General features: G+C 37.1%; 2 protein-coding genes across 2 annotated transcripts in view; one reads left to right on the forward strand and one right to left on the reverse strand.

Moving 5' to 3' along the window:
- Window positions 1–5,645, reverse strand: part of LOC107554265 (integrin alpha-E-like) — an 18,439-nt gene extending 12,794 nt beyond the window's left edge. The window contains exons 1-13 of the mRNA XM_016236726.1: window positions 5,534–5,645; window positions 5,397–5,447; window positions 5,240–5,296; window positions 5,003–5,124; window positions 4,768–4,919; window positions 4,488–4,641; window positions 4,063–4,207; window positions 2,820–2,942; window positions 2,377–2,460; window positions 2,116–2,237; window positions 1,626–1,777; window positions 1,346–1,499; window positions 946–1,090 (exon numbers count right to left, since the gene is read on the reverse strand). Coding sequence (XP_016092212.1) covers window positions 946–1,090; window positions 1,346–1,499; window positions 1,626–1,777; window positions 2,116–2,237; window positions 2,377–2,460; window positions 2,820–2,942; window positions 4,063–4,207; window positions 4,488–4,641; window positions 4,768–4,919; window positions 5,003–5,124; window positions 5,240–5,296; window positions 5,397–5,447; window positions 5,534–5,645 — 1,573 coding nt within the window. The remainder of the gene's footprint in view (window positions 1–945; window positions 1,091–1,345; window positions 1,500–1,625; window positions 1,778–2,115; window positions 2,238–2,376; window positions 2,461–2,819; window positions 2,943–4,062; window positions 4,208–4,487; window positions 4,642–4,767; window positions 4,920–5,002; window positions 5,125–5,239; window positions 5,297–5,396; window positions 5,448–5,533) is intronic.
- Window positions 5,646–12,898: 7,253 nt separating this feature from the next.
- The window catches only part of LOC107554266 (cullin-5-like), a 13,362-nt gene continuing 7,868 nt past the window's right edge, over window positions 12,899–18,392 (forward strand). Inside the window, exons 1-10 of the mRNA XM_016236727.1 lie at window positions 12,899–12,964; window positions 14,510–14,619; window positions 14,714–14,813; window positions 14,893–15,069; window positions 15,153–15,294; window positions 15,373–15,518; window positions 15,658–15,738; window positions 15,974–16,067; window positions 16,753–16,883; window positions 17,227–17,334. Of these exons, the coding sequence (XP_016092213.1) occupies window positions 12,941–12,964; window positions 14,510–14,619; window positions 14,714–14,813; window positions 14,893–15,069; window positions 15,153–15,294; window positions 15,373–15,518; window positions 15,658–15,738; window positions 15,974–16,067; window positions 16,753–16,883; window positions 17,227–17,334 (1,113 nt within the window). The 5' untranslated portion in view covers window positions 12,899–12,940. The remainder of the gene's footprint in view (window positions 12,965–14,509; window positions 14,620–14,713; window positions 14,814–14,892; window positions 15,070–15,152; window positions 15,295–15,372; window positions 15,519–15,657; window positions 15,739–15,973; window positions 16,068–16,752; window positions 16,884–17,226; window positions 17,335–18,392) is intronic.

The following is an 18,392-nucleotide window of genomic DNA, read 5'->3' on the forward strand; positions in this document are numbered from 1 at the left end:
CAGCGCATTTTATGGAGGACTGTTTCCTGATCCTGGTAGAGTAGACTACAATGGCTGTCTGTTTTTTATATTTAAAGAATTTGCCACTGACGATTCAAATGCGAGTTTTTTGGGCAATGTAGAGTAGCACTTGTTGTTTGTCATTTCTCCGATCACAAATGCAGACATGGTTTTATGTTTACGCGGCGCGATGCAATGCAACGCAACGCGTAAAAAGACAGTATAAGTCATTATAATCCTAATTATGTCCCCACTGGATGCAACAAATGCCTCGTTTATATAGGGTTTTAATGTTTTTGAATCGTCGCTCCGGCCGGACAGGGCATCACAATATGGTAAGGGGCGTAACATTTCCGTCACTCGCTTGAGGTATTCGGCCAATCACAACGCACTGGATAGCTGGCCAATCAGAGCACACCTCGCTTTTCAGACCGATGAGCTTTGTAAAAATCGAAGCATTTCAGAAAGGCGGGGCATAGAGGAGAAACAATAATGTACAGTATGTGGAAAATAATGTGTTTTTTGAACCTTAAACCGCATAAACACATTTCATTACACCAAATGCACAAAATAATGTTCTTTTTAGCAGCATCATATAACCCCTTTAACCAATTCTTTCAAGTACATAGATTAATTCACGAAAAATCATGCATGTGTTAATTGGAGACATAACACTTAATTCTACTTTTTTTCTTTGTTTAGAACAATGTCTGCTGGTGGTACATAACTGGGAATACTGTATTTAAAATCATATACTCACTATTTACTTTTTGTTCACTGAACTGTTAAATAAAAGCAATAACACTCGGAAATTTGTGTGGTTGCACTGATTATCAGCAAGGCTTAATTTTACAATGGCTGTTTATCAGCTCATCCAATCAGAATTTAGCACTTTAAAACGGCCTTTCCCTTTAACAGTGTAATGTTTGATGAAAACATTCTTACCTTCAATTCCTGTTAAATTTTGTTGCAGTGATGACAGAATGTCATCTAATGCAGCATAATTGGAAACCTTGTAAAACTTCTCAGGATCTGCTATTTCCTTCATCTCTTGTATTGCTTCAGCATCATTCAAAATGCCGCCACCAACCTAAAGATAGCATGATGTTATTGCAAGTGTTTGGGTTTTATGATTTATTTTGTTAAACCATACAAAACATTAACAATACAGTAACAAACTATGAGTAATATTGCAGATATGAGTGTTTTAGTAGGACTGTCAAACCTAGAAGTTACAGTAATCTGTATATGTAGCTCCACCATATGATGACTTTCTAAAAAAAAACTTTAAAATGGGATTTTTATCTAAAATGCTGCTGAAATATTTAGTAAACAGGACACTTACTCCTATGGAATAGCGAGTGACACCTTTCATTTGTGGCATGTTCAAAACATCTGTAAGATTCATTGGATCTCCCAAAATTTTCCCGTCAGACAATACAATTATTATTTTTCTGGAGTTACTTTTTGATCCATTCTCAGGGATGAAAATATCTGTGCTGTAAACAACCAATGAAACCACTGAGATCATGACATTAACATATCACCAACAAAAGTGCTGCATGTCAGTCAAACACTTAAGGTGTAAAATGTCTAGTATTTCCCATCATAATCTGTAAACTCACAGGACATGATGGATGGCTGAGGCGGTCTTTGTGATCTTGAGAAGTTGCTGTATTTCTTTGACCTTTAGCAAAGCTCTGGCACTGTTCTCATTGTCTAGCAGTGAGAGCTCTGTCCTGATCTCTTGACCATATTGCACAATCGCAAAGTTACACTGAAGAGAGAGATGTTTTTTTAAAAACAAATATAATATACACTCTTAAAAATAAAGGTGCTTTACGATGCCATAGAAGAACCTTTTTGTCTAAATGGTTCTATAAAGAACCTTCCTGTTTCACAAAAGGTTCTTTGTGGCGAAAGAAGGTTCTTCAGATTACAAAAAGGTAAGAAAGAGATGGTTCTTTAAAGAACCTTTGAAAAATGGTTCTTCTATGGCATTGCTTGAAGAACCTTTAGAAGCACCTTTATTTTTAAGAATGTACCTTTTAAATTGTACTTAAAAACAAAATGGACATAAATGTGTCTCATTAAAATGCTTAAGTTTATACTTGCATCGAAACATGTGTTCCAAACATTGGACATGACATTGTAGATGAAGTCTTTGGCTCTCTGAAAGTCATCAGGTTGAATGCTACCAGAGCCGTCCAGCACAAAAGCAATCTCTGTCCCAGCATCTACAAAAGATGATCTGAAACATCAGTATAGAAATTATGGTTTCTTTAAAGACATTGGTCTATGCATCTGTAGTACAACAACAGTCAGTATGACATAATAAATGCTGATTTATTTCAAACGCTGAACAAAGATTAGTACCATCATCCTCATCCTCATCCTCATATGCGCTTGTGTCACCATCCAACTGGGTGTCTCTTCTTATCCTCTGTTTAACTTGTGGATCTTGACAGAGATGTAAATGATCAATCAGATTCCTTAAATGAGTCCCACTAAGGCAGCAGTTCATTTCAATTCCAGATGCTCCAATATCTCTGAAGCATATTTTAATGGACTGTGGGGATTTAACTACTCTTATCATTTCAATTCTTATGAAAAGGTTTTTAATGAAGTGAGGCAAGATTTAGTTTTAGAATTTTTATCAAAGATAAACTTAAAAAAACTTTAATAAATCATCTTTAATTTGTAGTTTATATCTTTATTATGATAATAATGGTTTATTTAACTTTTTCTATTTTCTCCTGTCTCGCACCATGAATATAATCATGGTAGCTGGCATGACACTAAACTATAAACAAACTAACCTTCATCGATCCCTCCACCTCGATAATAATTGTTGTTGTTGTTGCTGTTAAGTTTTTCATTGTCCATTTGGTTTGTAACAGCAGGCAGAAATTTTGAAGAGCTTGATGGTAGTGGCACATTCACTGTGACAGAAGAAAATTTCAAATCTTTGTTATCTTCATTCAATACTTCAGTAGTTACAATATGTGTAAATGTTTCACTCAATCATTCACTGCAGTGTTAACTGCAGAAACAGGATGTACATTCTGTATTAAGGAATGCTACTGTATTTTAAACTTACTTCATCTTTGTCTCTTTGTTTTATTTGTACTGTTCATTGTTCAAGCAATTAATTGTTGCTTTAGTGTTGATGTTGATATTTGCGGCGACTTGCATGGTTGCTGAAACAGTGTGAAAATATATAGCTAAAAACTTTAGAGGCTAAATCCTAACTTAAAAAAATAAAATAAAATAAACATATCTATACCTAACATCACCTCTGTGATTGCATTCATAATTCAATGCAACCTTGACAACAATCCTCCAACTGAATCCATGTACTTTATGTTCATTTTTCTTTATAATGCTTCTTATAATGCCCTCTCTGATCAGGGCCTTTGAAATCGTCCTAGCCTGCACCCAACACCACCTCTCTCACGGCGCCCCTAATGCTACGCCAAGGAAATGTCCTTAAACACTAGTCATAGCAATATCTTACATTAAGTTGTCAGAATGTCAAAAGTCCTTGGCTTCTTTTGTGTGTGGCTTTTTTCAGAGTGACATTTCAAGACTGAGATTCATAAAATGAAAAGACCTCTCAAATTCAATTCTTACTAGTAAAAATTCAATTGCGAGGAACACTGAGAATAATAAAAGCTAATAAGACAAAGATATTGCTTTTGTAAGTGGACCTGGCAAACTGTTTCTTCTTATGAATGATTTGACTTGAGGAATGAAGTCAATCTCTCTGTCTTATATACACATGCTCATCTTCTATAACAATAACTTTACCGAAGCAGCTAGTTGCACAAAAGACAAAAGATATGGCAGTATGGCTCTGATCACCTGTGGCCTTGTGTCTATAGCCGAATCACAGCCATGATGATATAGAGCCATATCACACTCCTTTGAACCTGTCTAGAGTATGGTGATTGTGATGCGAGTTTTTCGATTAGATTTTAGAATGGGACCTCTCCAGTGTATAACAGAAAATAATAGATTTTCTCTGTTATATAGTGTAATGTTTGATGAAAACTTTCTTACCTTCATCTCCAATTAAACTTTGTTCCAGTGAGGACTGAATGTCATCTAATGCGGCATAATTGGAAACATTGAAAAACTTCTCAGGATCTGCTATTTGTGTCATCTCTTGTATTGCTTCAGCATCATTCAGAATGCCGCCACCAACCTAAAGATAACATGATGTTATTGCAAGTGTGTGGGTTTTCTGATTTATTTTGATAAACCATAATAAAATTAAACAAAATGTCATTTAATTTAATTTAATCAAATTAACCACACAGTAACAAACTATGATTAAAATAGCTGATATGAATGTTTTAGTAGGACTGGCAAACCTAGAAGTGTCTTCAAGATTAAAATCAATTAGAGTAATGTGCAATTGTAATTCTAACATGTACCATTTTATCTAAAATGCTACTGAAATAATCAGTAAACAGGACACTTACTCCTATGGAATAGCGAGTGACACCTTTCATTTGTGGTATGTTCAAAACATCTGTAAGATTCATTGGATCTCCCAACATTTTCCCATCAGACAATACAATTATTGTTTTTTTGGAGTTCTTTTTTGATCCATTCTCAGGGATGAAAATATCTGTGCTGTAAACAACCAATGAAACCACTGAGATCATGACATTAATGTATCACCAACAAAAGTGCTGCATGTCAATCAAACGCTTAAGGTGTAAAATGTCTAGTATTTCACATCATAATTAGTAAACTCACAGGACATGATGGATGGCTGAGGCGGTCTTTGTGAGCTTGAGAAGTTGCTGTATTTCTTTGACCTTTAGCAAAGCTCTGGCACTGTTCTCATTGTCTAGCAGTGAGAGCTCTGTCCTGATCTCAGCACCATACTGCACTATCGCAAAGTCACACTGAAGACAGAGGGTTTTAAATTGTAATTAAAAACAAAAATGGCTATAAATGTGTGTCATAAAATGCTTTAGTTTATACTTGCATTGAAACATGCTTTCCAAACATTGGACATGACATTGTAGATGAAGTCTTTGGCTCGCTGAAAGTCATCAGGTTGAATGCTACCAGAGCCGTCCAGCACAAAAGCAATCTCTGTCCCAGCATCTACAAAATATATATAGAATTTATTTTTTCTGTTGTACAACACCATCAACATGACATATTAAGTATAATGTTATTTTTTATTTATAATATTTATTTTAAAGTCTAAACCAAGTACCATCATAGTCTTTTGTGTCACTGTCTGACTGGGCATCTCTTCTCATCCTCCGTTGATCTTGTAGATATTGATAGAAATGTAAATTAGCAAACAGATTCCTTAAAAGAGTGATAAAAAAAGACAACAGTTTATTTCATTTTCTCTCAGGTGGGCTCACCTTGACCAATCCATCGACCTTGATAATGATTGTTGTTGTTGTTGTTGTTGACTGAGATGAAAGAGATTTTGAAAAGTAAGGGTTAGGATTTTATCTGTTTGAATCTGAAATACTATTATAAAATCATCCAATCTTACCTAATGCAACAGGATTCAGTTTTTTAATGACTTTTGCAGTGGGGTTCATCAGTTGGCAATCTCCGTTCAAATCCTCAGTTACTCCCTCCTTTACGCGAATTTGATTACACATCTTAGAAGAAGAAAAAATACACAAATCTAAATATTTCATCTTGTCTTTCAGTAAAAGTCATTCCCTTTCCTTTTCATTTCTGTGTAATTTTCATTCTATTTTACTTAATGTCCTATTTTAATGAGAATTTGTGTCAGATTTGAACTCACAGAGACAGAATTACTCTGATTGAGGCTTAACTAAGAGTATACATTGTTTTTTTTTCTCACTGGGGAAGTGCTGTCACTATGGTTTTGAGGGACATAACAGTTGACTCACAATGCTGATGACTTCCTCCTGATAGTCACATGATCCTGAACAATTAATTCACTGTACAGAAAATACTAATTCTGTGGACAAGTGACCGATTTCAGCCGCGGCTTCAGCGTCTATTTTATAGTGTAGGGGGCGGGCGCTTCGGATTCTAGAGAGCATTTGATTGGACAGAAAGTTTAATGAGAAGCTGAAGTACGATGTGACGTCAAAAAAATCCTTGAGCCATTTTGGCGGACGTGACGAACTGCAAGCTTTGAATTTATATCTTCTAAAGGCGAATTTTGTCACTGTTTTGGAGCACACTGCCTTATAGATAACCTTAAGACTAACATACTGATACTAACACCCAAAAAACTTTAATTTTGATTTCATGTTGACTTTAAGGCTAAAAGTAGCTCATAACTCGCTGCTTTCTGAGAAAATCTTACAAATAATGGGTGTGTCAGTTCTAAATTTAGGACTCCTACATTTTTGTTCTAAGAGTATTTCACAAAGCGTTTTAGCACTAAAATTAGCTCCTAAATCTGTGAAAGGTTAGGAGCAGTGAAGAGGACTCCTAGTCACTAAGACCAAATCTGAACCCAGCAAGCAATTTTGCGTTTAAAAGACGTCTATTAGCCATCTAAACACAGCCCAGACGTCTAGGCTAAAACAAGGCTAAATTTGGCCTGTCAGTGAAAATTTAATAGACATCTAATCATAACCCAAGAATAGACTAGTCATCAATTAGACCGCTATTAAACGACTACATATATACGTCTAATAGACGGTGAATATGTGTCTAGGCTAAAACAAGGCTGTATTTGGGCTGTCAGTGAAAATTTCATAGATGTTGAACCGTAGCCCAAGAATAGACTAGTCATCAAATAGACAGCTAATGAATGCCTACATATATACATCTAATAGACAGCAAAATGGCAATCCATCCAAACAAATTTAAATAAAAAAAAACAGCTTTTATTAAGAAAAATAAAATTTTAACAACTTGGACAACTTTTTAACAACAAGACAATACAAAATGATAAAAATACAAAATAATTCATGAGAAAATAAAATTTTATAAATACAATACACTTAAATATAAATATTATGATAAAAAAAATCTGGAGTTTTTAACAACTTAAGATAATAAAAATATAAAAATGAAAAAATGAAATGTTTTAAATAACTTAAGATATTTAAAAGAAAAAAAATCTCATACAAATCAAGAGCATGTTATCACACTTAACATTAAAACATAAATGACAACATAAAAAAGATTAATCCTTTTGTTGGTTTACTTATTTTAACAAATAAAACAATCAACAGTGAACTTAAAGGAAATGATTAATTATTGGTTTTATTTCTTGTTTAAAATGCTTCCTAACTGCATTCCTCAAGTCCAACTCTGTTGGTGCCACGAAGTTGGTCATCACAGCATCTGCCAAATAAGAAAAAAAAAGCTTGACATAATTGTTTTTACTTTAATTACACTAATTGTGACAGGGAGTCATTCTCTTTTGCTTGGATGCCTACTAAAACAAAAACAATATATATATATAGTGTATCACCATTCAGTGTCCTAAACATGATTACAAATAATATAGATAAATAATGAACACGTCAAAACGAAAACACAGATACTTACAGGACCAAGTAGGAATGTCCTTTATCGTTTGTTGTTTGCCCGCTGCTCTCCGACAGGTAAACGTTGTGCTCTCTCATGTAAAAACAAAATTCAAAACACAACACTGATCTCTACTAACTCTCATGTCTCGCGTTGCCAGTAGTCGTGTCTCAGTAGGGCTACAATTGCCATCTAGCGGTTATTTATATTCCGCTAGATTTATATTTATATTATTTATATATTTCATTATTTATAAAATGAAAGACAGCCGAATATCAATAATATCATATAATGTGTATGAATGTAACATTTAACAGCTTGTGGGATGCATGACATCATATTATCAAATGCAAGTAAACTTTTGAAACATTTAAATTAGCATTATTTTTGGCATAATAAATAATGCTATATTTAATAATGCTGTAAAACAATTAAATAAAATATTAAATAATGCTAATTTAAATGTTTCAAAAGCTTACTTGCATTTAATAAGAAGCTGCGTGGGCGAAAATTACATGTAAACAATTTTATGGCTATTTTGGCTTTGCTCATCGCTGGTCTGGTTACTGGTATAGGGCTAAAGCCAAGCTGTTAAAATTAGACCACAAATTGCCTCGATTTCGCCAGGTGGGCTAAAAGCAGACTACAGGTAGCCCGTCCAATTTAGAGCTAAATCGTGGCTACATATAGACCATGTCATGAAATGACTCTTATTTTGTAGATATCATTGACACGGCAAACATGATGGGATATCAATCATCTCATGCGCTGTCTGGCCAAAAACTACAGTGAATCAGGTTTGACTATAAGTGGGCTACAGATAGCCGCTCTGACTATGAGCTAAATCATGGCTATGCACAGGCTACGTATTAAACATGTCAAAGAAATGAAACCAAACACCTTGTAAACGCTACTTTGCTTACATGATGGAATATCATACAACTCAAAAGTTATTTTGCCAAAAAACGACATGAAACCAAATTCAAGGTTATTTGGGCTAGAAGTGGGATACACGTAGCCGGACTCAGGTCTATACTTAACCCAGACGTTGAAATGATGGCTATTGCTTGCTGGGAACTATCCTAAAATGGCTGTTGCCAGCAATCTTCCTCGGAATATAAACATTTTAGAAACATTTGACGATAATGAGCTTTTAAAAAGGTATCGGCTTTGGTTTGGAGGTTATCCCAACTCCAAATATTTGATTATATCCTTAAAGGGGTCGTATGATGATGCTTAAAAGAACATTATTTTGTGTATTTGGTGTAATGAAATGTGTTTATGCGGTTTAAGGTTAAAAAAACACATTATTTTCCACATACTGTACATTATTGTTTCTCCTCTATGCCCCGCCTTTCTGAAGCGCTTCGATTTTTACAAAGCTCATCGGTCTGAAAAAGCGAGGTGTGCTGTGATTGGCCAGCTATCCAGTGCGTTGTGATTGGCCGAATACCTCAAGCGTGTGACGGAAATGTTACGCCCCTTACCACATTGGGATGATGCCCTGTCCGGCCGGAGTGATGATTCAAAAACATGAAAACCCATTATAAACGAGGCATTCGTTGCATCCAGTGGGGACATAATTATGGATTATAATGACTTATACTGTCTTTTTACGCGTTGCGTTGCGTTGCATCGCGCCGCGTAAACATAAAACCAAAACAAAAAACTCGCTTTAAATATATAAAATATAAAAACTCTTTAAATATAAAAAACTTACTTACAGTCTTTGAGTCAGAACAGCCGGCATTGTAGTCTACTCTACCAGGATCAAGAAACGGTCCTCCATAAAATGTGCTGCACACATCTGAATATTTGGGTTGAAGTGTTCTGGAACAGTGTTGTAAACACAACTTAACCACTGATTTCTAGTCGTGTCCATTTTTGGAAGGCCAAACAAAGTAGTTTCGCTTTCACAACGAAACAGCGTCACACATGGCGGCCTACAGTGAGCAGAGGCCGGGGGCTAGCGTGAGGAACGGCGGGGGGGGTAGAGGGAGCAGAGTTTCTTCGATTTCGACGAAGGAGCGTCCGGAAGGACATGTGACGACTCCGGGCTGGACTCCGCTTTGTCCACGGTGAAAGCTGATCCAGCGATCCAAAGTTTTAGTATTTCCTCAGCAACCAGCACGGATCAGCTCCAGGCATGACAAAGCAGATATCGTCCTCTTTTGGAAGACCAAACAAAGTAGTTTCGCATTCACAACGAAGCACACAGCGTCTTTACGACATGGCGCCGGTGGCAACAACAAAACTACAGCGAGAATAAAAGTTACGCCTTTTTTCTTTGCGTGAACATTTGGGAGGCGTTATGCAAATCTTCCCACATAGCGACGTAGACATGTGGGGGCGTGTTAGAACGAGCCCTTAGGCGTGGCTGACTCTTCACTTTTATAAAGAATATCTCTTTGGATTTGAGGCTTTAGTCTTTGCAACTTTACAGGTCTTCTTTATGCACCAAGAGCTTGTAACACACCCAAAAAAATTGAAATCGCATCATATGACCCCTTTAATATATAGCTGTTCTCATGACCAGTTTGGTTTTCTTTTATGTTTACATGTCTTACTATCCTCCATGATTATTCTACTCTGCTAATTAAACGGCTGTTTATATGCATATTACCAAAATTGCATTAGTCGCAGAAAAAAAAAATTCCACATAAAGTGGCGAAATCACGCAGTCCGTGACGGACAAATCGTTAACGGCTGGTAATACAGTACATCGGGCAGGACAGAAGCTCATCGTTCTGAAAAGCGAGGTGTGCTCTGATTGGCCAGCTATCCAGTGCATTGTGATTGGCCGAATACCTCAAGCATGTGACGGAAATGTTACGCCCCTTAACACACTGTGATTGTCTCACCGGCACGGCGAGACAAAACCAATAAAACCCATTACAAACGAGGCATTTGTTGCATCCAGTGGGGACATAATTACTGATTATAATGACTTATACTGTCTTTTTACGCGTTGTGTTGCGTATCACGCCACATAAACATAAAACCATGTCTGCATTTGTGATCGGAGAAACGACAAACAACAAGCGCTACTCGTGTTTGAATCATCAGTGGCAAATTCTTAAAAAATGGGTCCTATTATGCTCTTTTACAAGGTCTTGATTTTGTTTTGGGGGTGTACTAGAACATGCTCTCATGCTTGGTGGTTTGAAAAACGCATTATTTTTCACATAATTTACATTATTAAAGTACCTTTCTCCCCAGCCTGGCACAAATGGCTCGATTAGTTCCGGCTTTGATTAAGGCCTGCCTTCCGAAAAACAAAATGTGTTGTGATTGGCGAACAGCTTAGACGGTGTTTCAGTACTGCCACGCCCCCTTTGCGCCGTCTTTCAACAAAAGTTTTTTGGCGAAACCGGCACTGTACTCCCTCATGTTGTGGAAGCTGTCTTCAGTAAAAATGCGCAGCACACAATAGCAAATTGGGGTTATAAGGATCAGGAACAGTGTTAAAGATAAATTGCAACCACGGTTTCCTGACATCATCCGCTTTCGGAAGCCCAAACAAAGATGTTTGGGCATGGGGGTGAAAAAAAACTGCGTTTCTTAAGGTGGTCGCATACCGGATGAGAAGCGCAACGCAACGCAGTGTCACGTCGCGCCACGTCTTTAAAATTCGAACACATTATTTTCTATGAGTGTACTCACACCAGCGGCGCCATTCGGCGTCTGTCCGCGGCGCCTAGCTACGTCATGTTGTACTTGTTGTAAGAATTGTTCTAGACGCGGCGCTGAACTTCTCTCCGTCTACGGTGTGCGACTGCCTTTAGACATGCCGAAAACGTGACACTACAGCAGCTCTTCTTCTTTTTCGTTATGCACTAACTCTGCAGCAGCACTTCTTCTTCTTCGTCGTCTCGTCTGATGACCTCAACCAAACGCTCTAACCACGACCTCGCCCCTCCCCACCCCCCAACCATTCGAATCTCCGTAGGCGGGAATTATTTTAATGATATTCTAATGGGCCGCTTTGTGATATCACAAAACCCGGAAAACAAATGCTGTAGTCCAAACGAGCCGTTCTTGAAAAGGGATTTTTAAAAAACAAAATATCTCCCTTTGGAGTGGACTTTGAGATTTGTAACTTTGTAGATCTTTTTTATGCCCAAACATACACACTACACACTGGCTAAAATTAAAAAAGTGAAAAAGCATAATAGGACCCCTTTTAATATAAAAAATGTACTTACAGGCTGTGAGTCAAAAACGCCAGACTGTCCTTGCAAAGTTGGAACTGCCCCACTTTATAGAACAGCCTTTGAGCACAGACCCGTTGTATGCTACTCTGCAGGTTCAGGAAACAGTCCTCCATAAAATGCGTCACACACTGCGGGCTTGAGTGAGCAGAGGCCGGCAGGCTTGAGAACGGCGCGGCCGGCAGATTCGACGAAGTAGCGGCTGGCGGGCTTGCGGCAACCACATGTGACGACCCCGGGCTGGACTCCGCTTCGTCCACGGTGAAAGCCGATCCGGCGATCCACAGCGCGAAGTTTATGTATTTCCTCAGCGACCAGCACAGATCAGCTCTAGGCATGACGAAGCGATATCGTCCTCTTTTGGAAGACCAAACAAAGTAGTTTCGCTTTCACAACGAAACAGACGGCATCTCCACAACATGGCGCCGGCAGCAACAACAATACTACAGCGAGAATAAAAGTTACACCTTCTTTCTTTGCGTGAACATTTGGGCGGCGTTATGCAAATCTTCCCACATTGTGACGTAGGTATGTGGGGGCGTGTTAGAACGAGCCGTTTTAGGTAGGTGTGGACAAGTCTTAACTTTTATAAAGAATATCTCTTTGGATTTGAGACTTTAGTCTTTGCAACTTTACAGATCTTCTTTATGCACCAAGAGCTTGTAACACTCCAAAGAGAAAGGGAAAATTGAAATCGCATCAGATGACCCCTTTAACTGTCTTTTTTGGTCATGTCCGACTAACAAGCCCAGAACCGAGGAAGTTGAATCAGTTTTATTTAGGAGTTTATGTATTATGTAGTGATTTTTGTTTTAAGTATGGTTTTTATGTCTAAATTTTGCAACCAATTTTCCTAATTATTTTATTTTTATATTTTTTCATTTATTTATATGTTTTAAAAGAAGAACCAAGGACATGAGTTAGATGGAATGGATGGAATGCTACAAATAAAATGTAATGGAAATATTTTACAAATTACTTCTTTATTAACACATAAATAGTTAAATAGTTTTAATAAATAACATTTACTAACGCAAAAAAAATGAATGCAAAAATCTACTATATTTTGAATTATGTATAGGTTCTAAATAAATACGTTTTCATGAGCTGTATCCTTGATACATATAAGTTCTTTGAAACGAACTGTTCGAGAGAGTCCCAACACCAGTTCTAATACCGATCCAAATCTCGCGAGAACGGACGAGGGGATAAGTTAAGGAAACATGGCGATGCCTAATTTGTTAAAGGTAAGATACATTTTAGCTCGTTGCCTCCTAATTCTCCATAAACAGTCACGCCTATAACCTTCAAATGAGTATGTTGTACCATTGTGATTTAGCGGCTGGCTCGGATTCTGACCTGCATGTCTAGTGAGTTTATATGAGAATCTGTGTTTAGCTAGCAGGCTGTGAGCTAGCTGAGATTAATAAAGCCAATAATCACAATAATTCTGGACTGCGTGCAGACGAGTTGAAGTCATGATTCACTCCAATGGGTGTTGACCTTCGGTATTATGTTGTTTATAAAATATATATAATAAAGGGACATGTTCCTGTTGGCAGTTAGCACGCATGTTGTTAGCTTGGTCAATGGTTAAATGAGACTGAGTGTAATGACTGAGCTAATGGTATATAATGCGAATCTGTGCCGTTACTGTTAAGAGTTTCATGTTTTAGTAAGCCAAGAAAAGATGCACATGTCATGTCACTAGTGCCAGATATTATAAGTATTTGAAATATGTCAAGATATCATTCAGGGAGTATGAATAAAAGAGTAGAGGCATTCCATTTGTATAGATGAAGTTTGATTTGATGCAGTTAAATACAGACTTAAAACCCAGTGAGCTGCCTACCTAGACAGCATTTTGGGTATCATAGATGTTTTCAAATGCACCAGTAATGCCCAAAATGCTGTCTAGTTAGGTGCCACTAGTTAGGTCAAATTAAGTCATAAGCTTTTATGAAAAACCTTTGTCTTTTGAGAATTTGACATTTTAAACATAGACTTATTTTTCTTGCTAAAACTAATTAACTAGCATTGATTCATCTTGAATACGTATAATTAAATAATATTTTTACACTAAAAAAAAATTAAACAAGTGATATTTAACCTTTATTTTTACTTTTTTTTGTCGTCATATCTCATAATTCATTCCAAGCTCTTCAATGTCTCCTTGGTAAACAAGTACAACATTAAAAAAATAATAATTAAACGTTATCAGTGGCAGAATTTAGGAAATTAAACCACAGTTGAGGTGCAGTTGTTATTTGTTAATTAAATAATTAGAATTATTTTAAAATTGTTTTAAAAATGTATTTTTAAGATGCATTTTCATATTTTATGATTGAAAGTCTAGGTCTGGTTCAAGGATAAAACAAGATATACTTTTCAAATGCCTTTTATTATATATGTTGAAAGCTTAGTAAGAAATTAATAAAACCAAAGAAATAACAGAAATAATTAATTACAAGTAATAAAACAATTACAAATAATAATACATTATGTACACATTATATTATGTACAAATTCTGTTAAGTTTGAACACATTTAATTTAAAGAAAAAATCAACTCCTAAGACATAAAAGTTTCTTAAAGACATTAGAAATAAAAGAAACTGCCAACTGCTTGCCTTATTGTAAATGCTTTGAGAAGCATTTCCAATAAGGCTTCTGATTTTCTGGCCATGTTTAGACAGAGAGGTCTTCCATTATATCTGGTTCATTGTGTTATATGTGAATGCACTCACACTCTTCTTCTCTAACTGTCTGTCTCTTCCATGTCCTTTTGCTTAGAACAAGGGTTCCCTCCAGTTTGAGGACAAGTGGGATCTTATGCGTCCCATCGTCCTTAAGTTGCTTCGCCAAGAGTCTGTAACTAAGCAGCAGTGGTTTGATCTTTTCTCGTAAGGCCCTATGAATTCAGATCTTTTTATATCCTGCACATTAACTTCAGTCTGAATGTTCAATCTGTCTTCCTGTTCTCCTCGGTTCTCACAGAGATGTTCATGCAGTTTGTCTATGGGATGACAAAGGACCAGCAAAGATCCACCAGGCCCTCAAGGAGGACATCTTAGATTTTATTAAACAAGCTCAAGCGGTAAGAGAGGTTCAGGATTAAGCCACCTGTTGATGTTCTTCAGCAGAATCGCGTCTCATTCTTGATCGTTGGTGTTTAGCGAGTGCTCAGTCACCAAGATGACACGGCGCTCCTCAAGGCTTACATCGTGGAGTGGAGGAAGTTCTTCACGCAGTGTGACATTCTGCCCAAGCCGTTCTGCCAGCTGGAGATCACCCTGATGGGCAAACAGGGCAGCAACAAGAAGTCCAATGTGGAGGACAGCATTGTTAGGAAGGTGAGCGGGATAAAAGCGGGCTTTTTAGGTTGATTTCCTAGAATGGGATTCATCGGGTTGTTCTGCTTTTTATGTTCTCAAAGCTGATGCTGGATACTTGGAACGAATCTATATTCTCCAACATCAAGAATAGATTGCAAGATAGTGCGATGAAATTGGTCCATGCCGAACGGCTGGGAGAAGCGTTTGACTCGCAGTTGGTCATCGGGGTCAGAGAGTCATATGGTGAGATTCACTCCACGTTTTTCATTGACTCGAGTGAATCTTTCTATTCATGAAAACTGAAAAGAATCTCTTTCTCAGTGAACCTGTGCTCAAATCCTGATGATAAACTGCAGATCTACAGGGATAACTTTGAGAAAGCCTACCTAGACTCCACTGAGAGGTTCTACAGGACCCAGGCGCCGTCCTACCTGCAGCAGAACGGAGTACAAAACTACATGAAATATGTACGGCCTGCCAGACATCAGAGTTTAGACTACATGATCTTCAACCGATCAGATTGCATAGCGGAGAGGAGAGTTATGACTCCTGCCAACCCTCTGCATTTGTGTTTGCTGTCATATATTCTCATGTCTCTGTTTACAGGCAGATGCTAAATTAAGAGAAGAGGAGAAACGTGCACTACGATATTTAGAGACAAGACGTGAATGTAACTCTGTACAAGCAGTGAGTATATGATTGGCTTTTTTAAAAATAATGATACATTGTGTGTAGAAATAAGGCATTGAATTGAACAATTTTGCATAAAATAGGGCATCAATCATTAAAATATTTTAGTGTTTTGTGTGTAAAAATATTAAAAGTCATATTAAAAATGAAGTTATTAAATGTTTAATATTTAAAATAAAATAATATAACCAGGTATGTGAGTCTGAAATAGTGGATTTGTTTTTTTCCTCAGCTTATGGAATGTTGTGTGAATGCACTGGTAACGTCATTTAAAGAAACTATCTTGGCTGAATGTCCAGGCATGATCAAACGAAATGAGACTGACAGTGAGTATGAGACTACTTTGAAATCTTATTTTAGATAGATATCTAAAATAACCCTTTTAGGTTTTATATACACTACCTTTACAAATTCGGGGGTCTTTAGGATTTTATTTTATTTTTTAAAGAAATCTCTTATGCTCAACGAGGCTGCATTTATTTGATCAAAAATACAGTAAAAACACTAATATTGTGAAGTTATTGCAAATTAAAATAGCTGTTTTGAATCTGAATATATTTTCAAATGTAATTTATTCCTGTGATTGCAAAGCTAATTTTTCAGCATCATTACTCCAGTCTTCAGTGTCACATGATCCTTCAGAAATCATTCTAATATGCTGATTTGCTGCTCAAGAGTAATTTGAAAACGTGTGCTGTTTAATATTTTCGGGGAAACTGATGTTTTTTTTTCTGGATTTTTTGATGGATAGAACGTTCACAAGAACAGCATTTATTTGAAATAGAAATCTTTTGTAACATTATAAATGTCTTTACTGTCTCTTTTGATCAATTTAATGTGTCCTTGCTGAATAAAAGATAAAAGCATTCATTTCTGTCATCACAAATGCTTAATGACACCACGCTTTTGAATGCTACTGTGTTTTTCAGAAAAATAGACTTTGCATATTATGTAGCTGTATAATATCTCTAAATATAAGCTTTTATACCTCGGTGAACTCTTCTTCCACAGAGCTGCACCTCATGTTCTCTCTCATGGATAAAGTGCCCAATGGGATTGAACCAATGTTGAAAGACTTGGAGGAGCACATCATCAGTGCTGGACTGGCAGACATGGTGGCTGCTGCAGAGACCATCACAACTGTGAGCACAACATTTGCAGAATTATTATATGCTTTGTGAGCTTTATGAATTTTAGAGCATTAGCTGGATTTTGGTGTTCACAGTATAAATAAAGGATAATTGATTAATGTTGATAAGATGAATATTTGATTAATGGTCATGGTTTTACTTGATTTATAAAAAAAAAAAAAAAAGAAGCTTTTTCTTCTGAGAATTGGAGGGAGTTGTGGTCTGAGTACCCTTGATTTCTGCATCTTCACTGCCTGCATTTAAAACTTGACCTTTGTGTTAGGATAGATCCTCAAATATTAGGCAGCTACAGTCAAGTACTGGCGTTGACATTTGTGTTGATGTTTCTCCTCAGGACTCTGAGAAGTACGTGGAGCAGCTCCTGACTCTGTTCAATCGATTTAGTAAATTAGTGAAGGAAGCGTTCCAGGATGATCCTCGGTTCCTTACAGCCAGAGACAAAGTGAGCATGGCGCCCTATCCATATTCATTCTCACTGTCTTACAGTTGGCCTCAGTAAGTAGCCTGCATGACTAGATCACACCGCAGATGGTTACCAGAGATCTGTGATGGCACAGGAATACAGTGGAAGGTTATATAACAATAACTCCATTTGAAATGCTGTTGATTTTTCTGGAAAATTAATAGTTGTTTATTATTTTGAATGAATGGAGTTTTTGTATCTCACATACCTTTTTAATGATGTTTAACATATGGTTTTAAAGGGGTCATATGATGCTTTTTTAAAGATCATTATTTTGCGTATTTGGTGTAACAGAATATGTTGACATGCTTTAATGTTCAAAAAACACATTCTTTTTCAAATACTGTACATTATTGTAGGTCCTCTATGCCCCGCCTCTCTCAAACGCTTCGTTTTCTACAAAGTCCCTCCTTCCGACAAGCGCAGTCTGCTCTGATTGGCCAGCTGACCCAGTGCATTGTGATTGGCCGAACACCGCAAGCACTCGTAGGAAATGTAACGCCCCTTACCATAATCACGAGCTTCATCTTTCAAAATAAATGTAAAGACAGAGCCCGAAAGGGGAACAGAGTCACGTGACAGACACAGTGATGAATATGTGTTTGCAGTACACAAGCCACGGTTAAGACAGCTGACTCCACTGTGATGTGTCTCTCTCTCTCTCTCTTGCTCGCTCGCTCGCGCACACACACACACCGCTCTCTCTCTCGCGCGCGCACACACACACACACCGCTCTCTCTCTCTCTCCCTCACGCACACACACACACACACACACACACACAATGCGCAAAACTCCGCATTTGAACAGTCAATAGCAAATACTTAAAATAAAAACAAAACAGTAGCTGATTCAGAAGTGCCAGATTGTCATAGCAAAGTCAGAATGACCTCCTCATCTCCTCATCCTCCTCATTCATTTTATGGACGTTCACGAAACGTCCATAAAATGCATTGCTGTTCTGTTGTAAATAATCTTAAAGATTCCTAAATGCATCTACTTTCGGAAGGCCAAATAAAGTGCTTTTGCTTTCGCACT

This window comes from Sinocyclocheilus grahami, unplaced genomic scaffold, assembly GCF_001515645.1.
Source record: "Sinocyclocheilus grahami isolate Dianchi unplaced genomic scaffold, SAMN03320097.WGS_v1.1 scaffold496.1, whole genome shotgun sequence".
Lineage (NCBI taxonomy): Eukaryota > Metazoa > Chordata > Actinopteri > Cypriniformes > Cyprinidae > Sinocyclocheilus > Sinocyclocheilus grahami.